Source organism: Boeremia exigua (genome assembly GCF_020726555.1).
Source record: "Boeremia exigua strain MPI-SDFR-AT-0100 chromosome Unknown C7974scaffold_16, whole genome shotgun sequence".
NCBI lineage: Eukaryota > Fungi > Ascomycota > Dothideomycetes > Pleosporales > Didymellaceae > Boeremia > Boeremia exigua.
This window is the reverse complement of record NW_025763533.1, coordinates 882586-900140: the sequence shown is the minus strand read 5'-3', so window position 1 is coordinate 900140 and position 17555 is coordinate 882586. Positions and strand designations below refer to the sequence as shown.

At 54.7% G+C, this 17555-nt stretch overlaps 7 protein-coding genes across 7 annotated transcripts; 3 read left to right on the top strand and 4 right to left on the bottom strand.

The window, feature by feature from the left end:
- Nucleotides 1-1290: 1290 nt before the first annotated feature.
- Nucleotides 1291-4561, top strand: C7974DRAFT_323987 (fungal-specific transcription factor domain-containing protein; the record flags this gene model as incomplete). The annotated part of the gene is made up of 3 exons (XM_046138935.1): nt 1291-1591; nt 1639-1684; nt 1732-4561. 3 exons carry the CDS (start codon nt 1291-1293, stop codon nt 4559-4561), a joined length of 3177 nt encoding a protein of 1058 aa, XP_045991151.1.
- Nucleotides 4562-6852: 2291 nt separating this feature from the next.
- Nucleotides 6853-7904, bottom strand: C7974DRAFT_91499 (CoA binding domain-containing protein). Its single transcript, XM_046147507.1, has 2 exons — nt 7599-7904; nt 6853-7524 (listed from the first exon to the last, which is right to left on the bottom strand). The coding sequence occupies exons 1-2, from the start codon at nt 7720-7722 to the stop codon at nt 7145-7147; spliced, it is 504 nt and encodes a 167-aa protein (XP_045991150.1). The 5' UTR covers nt 7723-7904; the 3' UTR covers nt 6853-7144.
- A 7-nt stretch (nt 7905-7911) lies between these two features.
- Nucleotides 7912-9278, bottom strand: C7974DRAFT_347410 (leucine aminopeptidase 1). Its single transcript, XM_046139395.1, has 2 exons — nt 8978-9278; nt 7912-8929 (listed from the first exon to the last, which is right to left on the bottom strand). The coding sequence occupies exons 1-2, from the start codon at nt 9164-9166 to the stop codon at nt 7952-7954; spliced, it is 1167 nt and encodes a 388-aa protein (XP_045991149.1). The 5' UTR covers nt 9167-9278; the 3' UTR covers nt 7912-7951.
- Nucleotides 9279-9326: 48 nt separating this feature from the next.
- Nucleotides 9327-11061, bottom strand: C7974DRAFT_370557 (uncharacterized protein). The gene is made up of 3 exons (XM_046139971.1): nt 10598-11061; nt 10325-10539; nt 9327-10272 (listed from the first exon to the last, which is right to left on the bottom strand). The coding sequence occupies exons 1-3, from the start codon at nt 10838-10840 to the stop codon at nt 9459-9461; spliced, it is 1272 nt and encodes a 423-aa protein (XP_045991148.1). The 5' UTR covers nt 10841-11061; the 3' UTR covers nt 9327-9458.
- Nucleotides 11062-12073: 1012 nt separating this feature from the next.
- On the top strand, nt 12074-13398 carry C7974DRAFT_419015 (uncharacterized protein; the record flags this gene model as incomplete). The annotated part of the gene is made up of 5 exons (XM_046144192.1): nt 12074-12191; nt 12247-12306; nt 12362-12670; nt 12721-12965; nt 13018-13398. The coding sequence occupies 5 exons, from the start codon at nt 12074-12076 to the stop codon at nt 13396-13398; spliced, it is 1113 nt and encodes a 370-aa protein (XP_045991147.1).
- Nucleotides 13399-13597: 199 nt separating this feature from the next.
- Nucleotides 13598-14790, top strand: C7974DRAFT_91454 (uncharacterized protein). The gene is made up of 2 exons (XM_046147506.1): nt 13598-14082; nt 14134-14790. Exons 1-2 carry the CDS (start codon nt 13797-13799, stop codon nt 14661-14663), a joined length of 816 nt encoding a protein of 271 aa, XP_045991146.1. The 5' UTR covers nt 13598-13796; the 3' UTR covers nt 14664-14790.
- A 41-nt stretch (nt 14791-14831) lies between these two features.
- On the bottom strand, nt 14832-17148 carry C7974DRAFT_91447 (heterokaryon incompatibility protein-domain-containing protein). The gene is made up of 2 exons (XM_046147505.1): nt 16290-17148; nt 14832-16234 (listed from the first exon to the last, which is right to left on the bottom strand). The coding sequence occupies exons 1-2, from the start codon at nt 17016-17018 to the stop codon at nt 14918-14920; spliced, it is 2046 nt and encodes a 681-aa protein (XP_045991145.1). The 5' UTR covers nt 17019-17148; the 3' UTR covers nt 14832-14917.
- Between the last annotated feature and the right edge of the window lie 407 nt (nt 17149-17555).

Here is a 17555-nt window from a genome sequence, read left to right as displayed (position 1 = left end):
AGCACCGCGATGATGGCATCATGTTATCTCCGGGCTGGAGGCTGACCCGCATGCATACAAGCGAATTGCAACATCAAAAGCAAAGTGCCCAGACAAACCTGGGGTAAGGCATTGGGCGCAAGGCAGACGCGGAGCGAGTGCGGCCAATGGCGACGGCGGCATCCGTAGCACGTGTGGTGGAATGCCGGGATGCTATGGGTCGGTGGAGTTGGGCGCTCGCAATCTCGACAAGCAGACGACAAATTCATCAAGTCAGGGACTGTGGCCCGCGCAGCACGGCGGAATGGCTACGCAATATGAAGTGTAACACCAGCCGACGGGACAGGGAGGCGCGCAGTGCTGACAGCGGCATGTCTGAACCAGGCCCAAGATGTGCATCCGGACGAGGCACACTGCAGGTGCGTGCATAGCGAGCACGCGCTGCAAGAAGGTCGAGGTCGAGTGTGGTTGTTTCAAGCTTCATTACGAGATGCCTTCTCCCTAGCCGATTGTCTAGTCGTCGGTAGGGGCAGGAGCGATGGTTCCTGCCAGGCGCGCGCACCCCACGCAGCGCAAGGGACCGCGCGCACTCCGCATTTCGACGCCGTGCTCATGCAAGTAGCTGCAAGTGGCTGCGAGTGACTGCAAGCCGGGCGCCCGCCGCGTCGAGGCCGAGTCGTGCGCGCTGCTGGGGGCACTCGGAGCATGTCGAGCGAGCGGGCGGCGACGGGCGCGCCTGCGATAGTCGTCGCTACCCCTCAGTGGCCGCGAGTCTGCGCATCGCGTGCACGGCGGCCAGGCCCATGCTGGTCACGCCGTCTTATCGCGGCTACTGCGGGAGCGCTGCTCGGCTCGTCGCTCGGTCACGCACCGCCTCCCGCTTGCTGACCTGCCTGACAGCGAGTGACCGGCGCGGGACCCACGCCCGTTCTTGACCTGCCAGCGCCGCCCACTGCCCACACTCCCCCACGCCCCAGCGAGCATCTCAAACAAGCCTCGTCTAGTTGGCCGTGGTGGTGCCGCTCCATCGTAGCCGTCGACGCCGTGTAGATCATTGTATAGCTGCACGACCGCCCCTCGTCGCGTCGCTGTCCGCCCGGCCCTGACGTGACGCTGCCATCTCCGCTGCCCGCTGCCCACCGCCCGGCCTCACAGCAGTCTGCCGTCCCAGCATGCCCGTCCAGCTCCCCACGCTCCAGCAGGCTTGACACCACGGCTCCCTTGAGCGCACACGCGACCGTGCAACCGCAGCCCACTTTTTCCCCAGAGCCGCGCATCGCCCCGCCGCATCACGACCCTCACGCCCCGTCTATGGCGCAGGTGCTGCAGATGCAAGCCGCCCCCGAGCTGGCCAAGCCGCAATTCGACCCGACCATGGACGCGGCCACCGACCGCGAGCCGCCCACACCCGCCTCGCCCGACAGCGGCGAGGGCCGCGGGCGCCGCCGCGAGCGCGAGGACTCGGGCGACGACGGCGCTGACGGCGAGCTGGGAGGCTCGAGGAAGCGCCGGCGCAGCAGGAAGGGGCTCGACAAGAAGTTCGAGTGCCCGCACGGCGACTGCGGGAAGAGCTATTCGCGCGCCGAGCATCTGTACCGCCACCAGCTGAACCGTATGTCGAGCGCTGCGATGGCACCCAGCTGCACTGACACGCCGCAGACAACCCCAAGCAGATCTACAACTGCGACTTTCCCGACTGCCACAGGTACCCCAGCCGCCCCTGTACTCTCCAGCACTATACTGACCCGCCAGGTCGTTTGTCCGCCAGGACCTCTGCGCCCGCCACAAGGAACGGCACACGGCGCGCGGCAGCCAGCTCCTGCGCAAAGACACCTTCAACATGCACAACCTGAACCCAATTGTCACCGCGGCACTCGGCACGAAGAGCACCCCGGGCGTCAAGCCCCTCGGCGCAAAAGGCCAGAGCCAGCTCCAGTCGCCGCCATCCGCCGTGTCGAGCGTTGCGACGGGAAGCCACATGTCGCCTCCCTTCCATTCGCCCGCCCCGGCCAGGCAGGACTCGCTGAACCGGATAGGGAGTGTAGGGAGTGAAGACGCATACCGCAGTGGCCCTGACACTAAGCCCTATGACATGCAGGCCCAGGGTTCTGGTAACTTTGCACCACCACCACGCCCGGCCGCATTGAGTAACTACAGTGGGGGTCGGAACTCGATCCACAGCTCCCCACATGTGGGTAACAGCTACCAACGGCCCGAGCTGCGCGCATCAACGTCAAACATGTCCTCGTATAGCACCACTGGTTCATCATACAGCGCGTCGGTCACGCCTACCCAGTCTTACACGCCGACGGCCGCGTCAACGTCGTATCAGAATAGCTCAAGTGGGTTCCAGTCCCAGCAAAACTTTCCTGCGTTCTCTTCCTTACCTCCGCCAGAATACCCCCAGCCAACAGGCACTCCTGCAACCCAAGGGCCGGACACTCAGTACTACAATGGCACTTCGGGACAAACGCCGATGAATGGTGTCGAGCCGACCACGCAGCTAGTGAATGGCGTTACAGATGCAATGATGGACCAGACGCCATCATATGCGATACCCATGTTTGGTGGCGAGGGCTACAGCCGATCTCCATTCGCCATGGCAGACGACTTCGCCGCGTGGCTGTTCAACGACAACCAAACTATATCTGGCAGCGGCTCGCCGATGGCCTATCAGGGCGGGGTAGTACCTACAGGTGGAACTCAGAGTTCGATAGGGCCTCTACAAGCGCCGTACTTCAACTACGACCCAGGAGTCGCCGGGTACATGCAACATCAGCCTCCCCCGGCCAACCCAATGGCCGTGCATGCCATGCTCGACACTTCTCTCCCGGAGATCGCACTGTCCGAGGAGAAGCGAAGAGACCTGATCGATCTCATCATCGGACGCTTTAACGAGACGGACCATGCGCCCGTCAAGAAGCAGAAGGAAGACATCCTTGAGGGCAACAAAGACGACGACCACCACGTTCTCAGCCTGCACATGATGCAGACGTACATTAGCTCTTACTGGAGACACTTCCACCCCCAACTGCCCATCTTGCACAAGCCCACGTTCAACGCGAGCACATGTCCTGATCTTCTTCTGCTGGCCATTATGTGTCTCGGCGCATCGTGTCTGGAGAAGACGTACGGGCACGAGACGACATCCGCGTGCGCCAGCCTAGCAAACTTCATGGCGTGGCACCTGCGGTGGGAGATGTTTATGGATGCCGACTTCCGTCCGCCTGCTAAGCTCTGGATCTTCCAAGGCCTGCTCTTGCTCGAGTCTTTTGAGAAGATGTACTCCACGCGTCCCCTGCACGAGCGAGCGCACATCCACCACGCAACAACACTGACGTTGATGAGGAGAGGCAGCTCTCTGATTGGGAGATCGGCAATGGACTCGCCGCCGAGCAACAAGGATGGCAGGAGCAGCTCACAGGGCGGTATTGACACGCCAGAGGAATGGTGGAAACACTGGATCACCAATGAGGCCACGAGAAGAGCGGCGTTTGCGGCGTTCCTAATGGACAGCATACACGCTACGATGTTTGGCCACAGCGCAGTGATGGTTGCTCACGAAATGCGCCTACCATTGCCCTGCGACGAGGCTCTGTGGTCCGCAACAAGCAGCAGTGAAGTCGGCCGCGTCGAGGCAAGCTTGCACTCAAATGGCGTCAAGCCGACGTCGTTCCTAGACGGTCTCAAGAAGACGCTCAACGGCCAGACCGTACGAACGAACTCGTTTGGCCGCACAATCCTAATGGCCGGCCTGCTCAGCGTCTCATGGCACATGAACCAGCGTGACCTCCAAGTCAGCTCCCTCGGCGTGACCCAAGCCCTCGGTGGCCGCGACAAATGGCGCGGCTCCCTCACCCGCGCCTTCGACTTCTGGAAGCAAGACTTCGACTCCTCGCTCGCCCGGCCCAGCGACCTCGCCGCGCCAAACGCCTACGCCTACTCCAACGGCCTTGACGACGAAAACGTCTTCGAAGCCCGCACCGTCCTCCACCACCTCGCCCACATGGCCATGCACGTCGACATTGTCGACTGCCAAATCTACGCCGGCGCGCCCCGCCTCCTCGGCCGCTCCATCACCCACCAGGACTACAACGGCGCCCAACGCCGCATGAAAGACGTCTGGGCCCCAACCGCGCGCGCCCGCGACGCCACCTTCTACGCCCTGCGCTTCCTCTCCAACGTCCTCGTCTCCGGGCACCACAGCCTGACCGCCTCGGCCGGCACCTCGGTCGCCTACACGGCGCGCGACGACGTGCTGCTCAACCGCCCGTGGGTGCTGTACTTCGCCACGCTGATCGTGTGGTCGTACGGCTTCGCGCTCGACGGCCCCATCCAGCAGCCGTACTCGCAGCGCACGTACGACGAGAAGGTGCGCGACATGACGGGCTACCTCAAGCGCGTCGGCGGCGTCCGGGCCCCCGACGATCTGGCCAAGCTCGCAGATCGCAATGCGTGTCTCGGCTTGCTGCTGGTCATGCGCGATATGTTCAAGAAGACGCGCTGGGAGCTGCTGCATGAGGCGAGCACGCTGCTGACCAAGTGCGTTGAGATGCTTGTCCCTGGGGCGGGCGCGCTGTGAGGAGTGTGCGGTGAGCGCAGCATAGCACCGAGGACGTGAGCGCAGCATCCGCATCGCGGGATCAAGCATGAGAGCTTTCCCCCCACCCCACATCACATTTTTTTCCATCCCGCAATCCCCCAGCGCCGGCGTTCTGGTGCTTTGTCACACAGGGGCATCCACGTACACGTATAAGTACACCACACATCGCCACATCATATCATATCACATTACATTACATCACATCATGTACCCTATGTCTATGTAGCCACTTTTGCTTTTTCGCTCTGCCTCTGCGCGCTTTTTTGTCTTTTTTATACCCTGGTGCGGTCTGACTGCTTGCTCTTGAGTAGAGAGGGAGGAGTCGTGAATAGTATGTTTGTTCTGATTCTTCCTTGTCCGTATGCATCTGAACCGTGCTGTACTATCTCGTGTCCAACAAGTCTATGTGGTGAAGATGGACTACAAGTCTGGTCTCATAATGTAGTGTGTGTGTGTGTGTGTCTTGCAAGCCCGCAACTCTGCGTATAGACCTGGTGTTGAAGATGGGCTGCAACTCTGGGCTCGTGCAATATCTCCTGCTGCAATGTGTTTGCGTGCCTGATAGGCCCGCACCTACGTATATACATAGTGTTGAATATGGACTACAATACTGGGCTCGTATTATAGTGTTTGTGTGCCTAACAAGCCTGCAACCTTACAGGTACAGACACGGTGTTAGAGATTGGCTGCAACTCTGGGCTCGTGCGATATCTCCTGGTGTAATGTGTTTGTGTGCCTAATAGGCCTACACCTACGTGTAAACACACAAGCCTCTGACCTTACAGGCACAAACCTAGTCTTGAAGATAGACTACAACTCTTGCCTTATCCTACAATATGTGTGTGTGCCTGACAAGCCCCCACCCCACACGCACAAACACCGTGTCTCAGACGAACTACAACTCTTGCTCCACCAGAGACACCCCCACACCTCAACCCCCGGCTCTAAACAGTTTCGAGTGTCTTGCACGCGCTATCGTACATCTCCTGCGGAGTGGCATCCGCAAACACATCCCCGCGACGCCGGGCCGCTCTGCGTAGCACATACAGTCACCCAGCAGCACGCTCCCTCGCTGTGCGGGCCCTTGACTAGCTACCCCCATGGCGACGCTCGCGCCCGTGCGCCGCGAGTAGCTCAGCGTGTTGACGTGTTGGAGGGCGGGGCTGGGGCGGGATGGACCGCGGTGTGTCTGGTCTGGGGAGTCGTGCTTGGCAGGGTTTGCGAGGGTTGAGGTGCATGTGATGGGACTGATAGGTTGAGGGCGTGTGGGATTGGGTGGTCGGTGGTGGGTCGGTGTAGACGATAGGGTGTAGACGGTACACCGCGTATCTCAGTGGCTATTTTCACGCTGGGCTTCAGTGTAATTCGTTGCGTGGTGCTTTAGATGTGAAAACGCTCTGATAGAACAGACAGGGGTCAGGTTTTTGACTGGCTGTATTAGTCCTGTTCAATGTACGGTTTTGACGTGGGGACTGACTGATTGCAGAGTCATTGGCCTATCACCACGCAAGCCTTACATTCAAAGTCTCGAAGAATCCTGCATCGAAAGACTTTATCTAGCCGACGGACCTCGGGAATTCTTCAGTGTTGTTTCCAGGGGCAGAACCACGCCATGAAACAACGCTGTCTGGAAGGTCGTGTTGTCCAAGCTGGTTTCTTGCTGATTGAAGTCGCATAGTATGCAGCGCCGCGCCGCCTCGGAGTAGTGTGGGCCAGCTGGATCCTCGATCTCATCATCAGCCAGCCGTGACGCAGTGCACCGCGCAATGCTCGGTGTGCCGTGGTAGTCCATATCGGATGCAACTTTCAGTTCATCGATAGGTCGCCCGTACCAAAGCTTGATAAGCACGACGCCGAGTACAAACAGAGTTTGATTGCAGATAACCCGGTGTTGGTGTAGCTAGCGCTGATCGCCACGTGCTGGCGGTGGCTGAGAGGTCCTGGTACACGTACGAGTGTTCATACACCGCTGATGGCATCACTCATGATTTCTGTATAAAACAGACATCGTCTGCTCGCTACGTCTCCGCTAGCCAGGGCGTCTTGTAGAGCTGCAACATGCTTGAGAATTGATTGACTGCGATGCGAAGCTTGTCATACGTTGAGTATGTGTTCTTGTTTACTTGCTGTGCCGCTGAAATTCTCTCTTCTCTAGGTCATTGTGGATGTTTAGGCGCTTGACTTGGACTCCCTGGGTGCTGCGTTGATTTGGTCGTCTTCGTTGCTTACCTCCCGTCCGCCTCGCAACACCCTCAGTTCGCGGCAAGGCTGCAGCGTTATAGCGAAACTGATGTTACCCGTCCCCATGTGAACGCCTACTGGTCGAGTGGATATTGCTGGACTGCGCTTCTTGAGCTTGGAGCAGGGAGCTCCACTGATCAATTTCCCTACTTTCTCGTGTCGGTACGCCAACGATACACACACCACAAACCAGTCGGGTCACCAAAACCCAGCATCCAGCCTCGTAGTTAGAAGTCCAACAGTGTGCGGCCTTCCCCACTGTCCAACACAGAGAAACCCGGCACCCCAACATCCGTTTGCGACACGCACCACCACCCATCCTCACAACCTCGACCACTCGCGCCCCGCAGCCTTCAACCCCGCCTCCCCATCCACAAGCACACACCACCCCTCGCCACCCCTCCCGCCATCCCCCGCAATCGCAGCTTTGAAGTTGGCCTGCGCGTACGCCAACACCTCGTCGTTGAAGCTGCCCGGCTGCAGCCACACCGCCGGCACACCAGCCTCCTTGGCTTCCTTGAGTAACTGCTTGGTAACAGCGGGCGGCGTGATGACGGACAGCGAGTAATCAGAGGCCGGAGGATCTGAGAGTGCAGTTGGCGAAGCAACGGTGGGGTGGTCACGGGATAGGACGGAGATAGAGGGGGACCTGGGGTTCAGAGGAATCGCAGGGAGGGAGTGCTGGAGGTACCATGCGAAGACTGCGGGGTGTTAGGGTTGGTTTGTCAGGTGGTTGTGTTAGGGTGGTGGTGTATGGGTGTTTGTGGAGATGTACCTCGGTGCCCGAACTTGGAGGGGTCGGAGGAGGCGCCCGCCACGGCGAAACGGGGGGACGAGAAGAAGATTTTCAGTGCGGCTTCCATTTCTGCGTCGCGCTGCTGGCCTCTTGTTGTTGGCATTTGGGGAGTGTTGTACAAGACGAGTCGTTGATAACTTGAGATGCGATGGGGGAGGTGTTGGGATATCAGGACCGAGGTACGCGTCACGTCATTGGTGCGCGCTTCGCGTGCTTGATGCCGCCGCGACGAGATCTGGCAGGTGGTTGTATGGTTAGTCTGTAAACGGAATGTGTGAATGGAAAACGATATCTTATCCAACGCTTTATATTTGATTATATACTACCGATATCTACTTGAACTCGGCAAATGCAAGCTCGTAGGCAAGTCCAAGGGTTAGTTTTGCGTGCTGCAGCATGTGGTCGAAACTTAGGTACTCGATCTTGTCCTCAGTCGTGTGAATCTTGTTGTCAGAGTATTTGAAGTCAGATTCAATGACGAAGGCAGAAGGGTAACCGGCCTTTGAAGCACTGGCGTGATCTGAGCAAGCATAACCGCACTTGGTCAGGATGTACGGGATGTCGCAGTACTCGGTGATGACCTCCTTGATGAAGTCGGTAAGGCCGGGGTCGACGAAATCGGTAATGACGCCGACAGACTCTGGCTCGCCGTTGTCGAGTGTCTTCTGCACATAGCCAGTCATGTCTTGCTGCAGCATAGCCTTGACATCACGGCGCTCCTTTTGATACGACTGGAAGATTGCCTGACTCCCGAGGAGTCCACCCTCCTCCGCCGAGTACCAGTGGAACTCGACTGTGTTCTCTGCCTCTCCCTTCAGGATGTCCTCGGACTTGAGTAGTACTCGTAGTGCTTCCAAGATGGTCACGGTGCCACTGCCGTCGTCGTCCGCACCAGGCGCAGCCAGAATTGACGGCAGGAAGAGATTAATGCTGTCCTGATGTGCACCGATCACGACTGTCTTGTTGCTCTTGCCAGGAATGGTGGCGATGATGCTGGACTGGCCCCACGGATGAGGGAATGCCTTGACGGACGCGTGCTTTGCGCCTGCATCCTTCAATGTGCCATCCACCTGCTGAAGGAGCCATGCCGATGATTGCACACCGTATTGCGACTTGTAGTAGCGGGTATGAAACGAGGTGAACGTCTCGAGATGTTTGCGCATGTTGTCCTTCTCAAGTTCCTTCAGCAGAGGAACCACAGTCTTGTTGTAGGCGGGTTTCGAAGGATAGGTGACTTTCTTCGATGCAATCTCCTGGCTGAGTATGCTGAGGTCATCGCTGTGCGTGATGTCGAAGAAGTTGATGTTTTGCTGTATCGGTCAGCAATCTGGCAGACTTAAAATGCCAAGTTGACGTACGCGACGTAGAGCCCACTTCTCGTCCTCAGTCACCCATCGTGTCTCACCAGCAGACAGCTCAATCAGGTACTGGTCTGGCTCATCGATCGTTACTTGTGGGTTTTGGAGAACGGCCTGCGGCTCCTTCGGGGTGGCGATGGCGGCAGCAAGGGCCACAGCTGACAGAGATAGCAATACTGAAGACTTCATGATTGTGGTGTTTGGGATTGTAGGCAAGATGGATGTTGTTGTCACGAGGGTGCCTGGAGTTGCTGCGGCGATTAGATACGAAGCTGTCCCATTTGGGCTAGGTGGATGCCGTCATCGATCATTGGTCACGCGTCGTGCCGCAAGGTTTGAATAATCCGAGGCTGGCATACCACAAGTATCATGGACGTGCAACGATTAATTCTTTACAAACAACTTAAGTACAGGGGTATCTAGAACGACTGACGAGGTAGTAAACGAACACAAAGAGTGTACTAGTGCCTTCAGACATGCATCATTTATCTGAGAGACTGTCTGGCGTCGACAACCTGGGACTCAACCTCCGGGTAGGTGCCAGCATATTACCCAATGCCGGACGCTTGCTTGTCGCAGGAGCAGGATCCGATCGGTTCCTTTTCTTTGATCCGGACTGTAGTACGCTTGTTTGGGTCGTGTCTGGAGTACTGTTGTTCCGCTTCACAACATCACGGACAAGATGCTGGAACCGGCGGCCAGGCTTGAGTTCGTCCATGTCTACCCAAGCAATCCGAACAACTGGTATCTTGGCCTCTTTACAGGCCTGTGGTAGCTTGCGCGCAAGCCTCTCGATCTGCGGATTGGTAAGATCACCATTCTTCAAGTACAATCTGAGGAGCAACGAAGCTTTCTCGACATCTCTCTTGGCAAAGGACTTTTCTCTCTCCTTTGTCTTCTCAAGTCGACTCAGGTTGATGATATGGCCGTATGCCGACATGCGACTCCAGTGTAGTGAGGCATGGGTCAACCTTGTGAGGTTGATCTTCTCGCAAAGCTGGTCAACTCTGAATGTTCCACCATCAGCCTCTTGCAGCATCTGCCTAAGTGAAACGCACAAGGCGTGCGTGAAGGATTCCGAACCCGGCCCGCGAGTGTTTCCGTCTGGTGGAGACGCAGTGAGCATTTGGTAAGATCGGCTGCCTTCATCGTCGCCTTTGAGGGCTGCCGTACCCGCATAACAGCAATCCAGTATGGTCAGGACGTCACAACGCACTTGAGAAAGTAAGGGTCTTTCAGCGTCGTCCCAAAAAGCCGTTGGAGGGTATCTCGAATCTGGAATCCAATTTCGCGTCCTGCAAGTGGTCAGTTATCATGCTTTGTTTCCAGTGCTTTCCAAGAACTCACGCAGCCAGCTGTAAGCGCGGTCCGTTCGGACCCTCAACCTTGATGCCGTGGCCCGTGTAGTAGAATATGTTCAAAGTATCGTCATCCGGAAAATTTCGAACTTGTGAAAGGATGGCGTATTCTAGTTCAATTTGAGGGGATTTGTCGTTACAGAGCTCCACAATATGGCAGTTGAATCCGAAGAGGTCGACGAATATAGTTTTCAGCTCCTCAATCTAATCATAGTGAGTAATGGGTGACGAAAAGAGTGATCATAACACGATGGTACCATACTTCCTTGCCGTGTCCTTTGAACTCGTCCAGCTGTTCGTGCCATCGAATAATTGTAACTTCGACCTTGCGGTAACCATTCGGTACCTCAAATACGCCGTTCGATATCTTTTGGAAGTGGGTCTGACGTTCAGCCTCGCGTGTCAACTTCTGCGTCTGGATCGGGTCGTTGAGCTGCTGGACAGTCGAGTCTCCTGTTTGGACAGGGCTTTCGCACACATTGATAAGATCAATTGACGGCGTCATTATCGCTGACTGGTATGGAGATCTCGTAATCAAGGGAACACAGAGACACAAGGCTAACGCTCTCCGCCTGGGACTTATATCGAATCGCGACCGCAGATACCCTCAAGTCATCTGTCGGAGCAGGACCTCAGGCTGAGCCAGGCTGAGCCAGGCTGAGCCACTCTGGCCGAGTTTGAGGGGGCCAGACTTCCCCTGTGGTAGCAATGCAGTTTCACGAACGCCTGTTTGCCTGCTGCCGTCCCGCAGGTTGCCTGCTGAGTGATTGGCTGACGGCAAGCCCATCCAGACCCCACGCTCGTATCTTAGTGCAACATGCACTCCTCCACCAACCACAGTCATGCTAACCCCACCACCCAACCACACCTGGTCATGCTTTCATTGAATGTAGGATGAGGCTCAACTATGATTACGACTTGTGGCCCTCCACGGACACCATCTGAGATGCAGCACAGCCTGCACCATGAACCATGCATGTAGTCCTTCATGCAGAGTTTAATGTTAAAACCTGCGCCGTATCTGCCTCGCTGCCTCGTCACCTGAATTCTATTACAGTCTTCATTGAAGGAGCACCCATTTACACGGAAGCGCGATAACCACAGCCACCCGCTATGTCCCAAAAGGTATGGCTGCTTATGCTTTGGCACATTCCATTCTGCTTGTACTGACCGGTTTCTCTTGGATCAGCAGGAGGACGTCTCAAAGCCTCCCCGCCTATCAGAGAGCGAGCTTGACAAGGCTGATGTCGTTCGTAAACAGAATCAAGTGAAGGTAGGTTCAAGAGAGCGAATCAATCACTTTGGCTAACCAAATCAGCCAAAGGCGGCATACAAAGTTGGCGATAAAGTTACGAAGCGTGTGAAACAGTTACTCCCCAACGGGAAAACGCGAGAACTCTTTGCCGATTTTTACGTCGCCCATCGAGACACACCTGAGGGTGAGAGCTATTGGATGTATCAGCTCTCGGAGCGGAAAGATCTAACTGATCCGCTGTACAAATGTGATGGGAAGAGCTGGTTTCCTGAGACTGACCTCGACGATGCCGAGCCTGACCTTGATGATGCTGCATAGAAGGCGTTCTCCCTCACTTGTCAAGGCTCATTGATTGGGGCGCATGTTTGCCAGGGTACAATCTTACGCCCTCCAGCCTGGTCCACGTGAAGGTGTATTTAAATAGAATTCAGTTCACACTCACTATCGATGTTCCAGCACCTTCTATTACGAACGGAAAATAATATGACTTCTATTCTTCCACAGTACGAGGTCGAGAAAGACTTGGAAAAGCAAGCGTGTCGCAGCCTTGCTTCGCCGACAGAGAGTCGCAGTCCGACACTACACGAGAATCGACATTCGGGTCAGTGCTTTACCCTCACGAAGTCAATTTCCGCTTACAGCTAACTCCATTGCAGTGCGAGAGCTCACTGACGAAGAGTTCAAACGAGAAATCAAACCTACAATCACAATCCCTCGTAAGACCCCTTACCCCGCATCTCAGCCTTGTGACGTATTGACAATCTTCTCTAGTGGGAGAGTACCCACGAGGCTACCCATTACAGGCAGCCTTCCAGTCCAGTGAGCCCAGTTGGTCGATCTATCGAGCATTTGGATACCTACATTCACGTGTCATCCTGGAGTTGCAAGATGAGCTTCGGGAATTAGAGAAACGACTCAAAGATCTGGATACAATTCATTCTTCCGATCCTGACGAAGATATTTCAGACCGTGTGAGATCACGGAGAAGCGATCTCAAGCAGGGTAGGAGGGAAGGAGAAAAGGGTGGTAGCAGGCGAGCGAGTCTAGTAGGCATGATCAGAGATAAGCTGCTGATCTATGGTAAGCTTCTCGATACGCTCTTGGCTGATACATCAATTAACAAACCACAGATGAAACTCTCATCAAAGCAAGGGAAGTAAACGCCTTTCAAAGGCCAACAAATCGTGACTATACTAGTGTGCGCACTTGGTTTTGGGGTGAAAGTCCACTCAACAATCAAATTGAGTGGGAATTTGTCAAGAAGCGCGAGGACTTGATATCTCTACGGCGTACACGTGAATGGTCCAAGTTTGACGGTGCCGTCGAGAATTGCATTCGGTTTATGCACCGCCGGCTGCACTTCACATTTCTCCAGGTAATGGGCCCCGCATTGCCCGTCATCAACTTGATTCTAACGGTCGCAACAGAAAATCTTTGCGACACAAGAACTGCGAGACAAAACCATTGGTAGCGACGGCAGTATCTATTACTACTCACACGAGAGGATTGAAAAGTTGGTTGGTGTTCTCATCACAACGATCATCTTCGTTCTGCTCGTTTTACCTATTGTCGCGATGTACAAACTGACATCAGCTGGAGAGAGTACCTCCACTTTTGATGCTGTTGGTGTACTCGTAGTGTTTACGTTGTTGTTCTCGGCCGCCCTGTCTCTTTTGACTAAGGCTCAGCGGCACGAACTTTTTGCAGCCTCGGCAGCGTATGCAGCAGTGCTGGTGGTTTTCATCAGCAACTTCAACAACGATGCTATTAGCATCGGTGTCGGATCTAACGGAGGCCGAGGTGGCTGACTCGTAAGGCGAATAGCGGGACGAGCAGCTCATCTCACAAGTGCATGTTTCTTTGGTTCCTTCAGTGGCTCAGTTCCAGTTCTAAGGTTTATTTGGTACACACTTTATACTGATCCAGAGTCTCAACTCGTCATCAACAAGTCTACCGTGCACCTTGGGATCAGTCTGATACTTGAACGCGGTCGTGTGCATGATCTTCAAGAGGAGGGACGGTCCATATCTTGATTGACCCATGTCCCCATGAACCCCGCCATAGCCCCACTAAAGATCAAATACCGAGATCTGGCTTACACAAAGCTACTTACAAAGTCGCACAAGAGCCCTCTCACACTCGCCTCAATTTGATTAAGAAAGCTTTGAAACATCACCTGTACATATCACAACCACGGAACACCAGCATGGCTGAAAAGAGTATCGTTCTGATCACTGGTGGCAACACCGGAATCGGCTATGAAACCATCAAAGCCTTATATGCGTCTTCCGAAACATATACCATCTTGATGGGCAGCCGTTCCCTTGACAAGGCCAATGCCGCCATTGAGACCCTCAAAGCCGAGATCCCCACCTCAAACTCAGATCTTGTTCCAATCCAGATCGATATCGAGGACGACCGGTCAATTCAAAATGCCTTCGACGAAGTTAAGTCGAAGTATAACAAAGTCGACGCTTTGGTCAATAACGCCGGTTTGTCTCCGTCCCCCTTAACCGCACTCCTCCACTGACATGACAACAAAGGAGCTGCCTTCGACTACCTTATGCGCGGCGACTCTTCGCCCTCCGCAATCCGCGCTGCATGGGACAAAGCCTACTCCTTGAATGTCACCTCCACACAAGTCTTTACCACAACTTTCATCCCCCTACTCCTCGCTTCGAGCTCTCCGCGCCTGCTCTTCGTGACCTCAGGCCTGTCGTCGCTCACCACAACGTCCGGCAGCAAAGCAACCTCCATCATCCGCGAGTCCAGCACGCCAGGCTGGCCAAAGCCGCCGGCACGCAGCCAGATCGCGTACCGGAGTAGTAAGACGGCGCTGAACATGATGGTGTTGGACTGGGAGAGATCGTTGGAGCCCGATGGTGTGAAGGTGTTCGCGATTAGTCCAGGATTTTTGGCAACGGGTCTGGGAGGAGCAGGGCAGAAATTCATGAGGAAGATGGGAGCGGGAGAGCCGAGTGTGGGTGGAGAGTTCATTCGGGATGTTGTGCAAGGGAAGAGGGATGCGGATGCCGGAAAGGTTATTAACAAGGATGGAGTGCAGCCTTGGTAGTTCTGGACTGTTCCAAGGCTGGAAGTGCTTTTAGACCGGCTTGGTCAGTGGCCACTAGCGAAGAGCTGAGACAGTTGACTGTATGAAGGTAGAAAAACGCAAATACACACATCGAAGATACAGAACAGGAAGCCCCAGCAACCCAATGACAGCAAAGAAGCGCCCCATGACAATACAGCGTTCACAGAACTGATAAACGCAGATTAATCCACTTGGCGGTTCTCAAGCGTGCCATCTGGACATACGTATTCCATCTATTTTACAGCAACAACACTCCACTCAGGTTGCGCAGATTCCCACGCATCCCCGTGCACCACACCTACCGCAACCCTCTCCCACCATGTCTCCACTGGACGGACAAGCATGACATTGGAAGTGCACCACTCATCATCGCGGAATGCAGGGTCAAACAAGTTCTCGTCCCACATACTCGTGTCGTCCCGGAAAAAGCCAATCCGCGGCCCGTGGGTCCTGCGGTTGTGAAACGTCTTCCATCGTGAGAGGCGGACAAGTAGCAGATCTGCAGTGTTGGTGGTGAGGTCACAGTCTACTGGTGCGCCGATGAGGAGACCGCATCGTTGGTTCTGCTGATTCGAGATGTAGTATGAGTTGCGGGAGAAGATGTTCATGGTTCCTGGATCTGCGAGCCCCTCTGGCGTCTTATGTGTATTGAAGGCATTGAGCTTTGTTGTCGCCGAGGTCAGTAGTACAGTGTACGGCTCTTCTAGCGTGCGGGTGCCTAGAGGTTGGAAGAGGTCCCAGCTAATCATGGTAGCTAGACCTGTTACGTTACCTGTGGTCGGCTTCTTTTTTGTAGGGATGAATGTGTCTTCTGGTATGTTGTTGTCTTCCGGATGGAGCATGTCTGAGTAACCAATTCCACCAACCCAACCAGACCAGCACCAGCTGGGGAAAGAAGTTTCCGCCGTCCGTCTTCTCAGATCGCCTGTTGGAGTCCAGAGTAACGCCTGGTCTAGTTTCAAGATAGGCAAGCCTGCGTGGAAGGCCCAGAAAAACGTATTCTGCAGGTCAGTTTGGACTCCGCGGAAAGCGTTAAGAATATCACTCGGATAGCCCATCCGCTTTGTAGTGTATTCCGAGGCAATTTTGGCGTACCATTCGAACGCGTCTCTAGAGTAAAAGGGGTCTTTTTTGGCGTTGCGCATCTTATCCAGAGTGAACAGCTCAGATGCCCTAGTATCGGGTATGCGCTTTGCTTCAGACCTCAGCGAGTCCTTGCACTGAAAGTAGACTTGTTCGTTCGTGATGATGATAGTCCGGCTGGACAACAACCGCTCTTGGAATGTCCACGCCCGTGTGCTGTACACGCTCTCGGTTTCGCTGTAATCAACACCAGTCATCATATGTCGCAAGGCCATATGATATACCACTTGAAGTCCAGGCGCGACAGGCGCGGCAATCTGATTGCGGGGTGTTGGCGGAATTCCAGGCAGCCCGGCATCAGCCGAATTCCCACTAGCCGCCACGATAGTAGCAACCGCACGACTATAGATCGCGCACATCTGAGCTATCGCGGCTGCTTTGTTTTGATAGTCGTCTTGTATGATACACTGGTAACTATTAGTGACTGACGGTCCGAATACACTCATACGTAAAGGTGCTCACCATTGTGTCAATCCACAAATATCTCTCCCCAATATCTCGAACAAACGAGATCGCGTCTTTGATAGTTTGAGTGAGAGGCTGCGCTGATACACTCCCAGGCTTGCAAAGCTCATTGTAGTTCTCAGCCAGTGTAAGGTACTGCTTTGATGCACCCCAGACATAACTCAGAGCAAAGTAGCGGTCATTAAAGCTGCCAGTGACTAGACAGTCTCCGTGAACATCGAGAAGCAAGAGCGGTGCGGAATCAATCTCCGGTTCTCGGTGGCTACTACACTCAACACCATGCTTGTTCTCGCAGTCAAGGAGCCAGCCTTTGATCATCTCAAGATCAGCCCAATGACGCCGGACCGTGCGAATTTGTGAGTCAGCTTTGATATCAAACGTCTCTAGCACGCCCTCGGTATCTTCCAAGTTCGTATCCTCGTCATGGAGCAGTAGTGCAGATTCGTCTAGAGAATAGTGGAATGATACAGGTACTTCATATGGCCCCTGCTCCGTGTAGTGTCCGCGTCTTTTTGCAAGCTCCCTGGCTCGCAGGATATATCGACAGCAACAACAGTACATAATTGGCTCATGACTATCAGGAATATCGTATCCGTTGTTTATCCACGCGGAAGTACCGATGGAGCCGAAGTCTTTTGTCTTTTCAAGTGTGGTTTTGCAAGGGTAGCAGAGCCATCCAGGTGCACCACGAGCTGCAAGACCTTGATCTGATGTGAGGGGCGTCATGTAGGAGCTCTGTGCACTGTAAGCTTCATCCACTATTGTCTGCTGCGCATCCGTTGATCGAGGTCGATATAGTAGTTGGTGCACAGGGTCTTCTGTCTCATCGCGACTCGTAAGAGCGGGAGGGCCTACAGTCGAACAAGTTTAGTAGCATAATTTGTGTCATTGTGATTAGAACCTTACCGTTATGCACCATGATGTGGTCCTTGCCGTAGGCATACGTTGTGCCCATTTTGCTCATTCTTCCAGCCTGGGTGGGTTTCACACACGACACAGGAGCCAGACAACTGAAATCAATTTTCGGTGACGGGTGTCTCGTGAAGAAAGGTAAGACATTGACGCGGGATGGGGCGCTTAATTAGCTAGTGGATCCTGCTTACCGGCTTACCTGCAGAAGGCGGGACTATATTTGGCGCACTCCATAATCTGCCTTACTCTGCAGATGGCATTGCAGCTTTGTTACATTGTCAGGCATTGTGGGTCAGGCCTGGTCAGGGAGACTCGCGTGCTGCCAAAGATGGACAATAGCGACAGACTTTG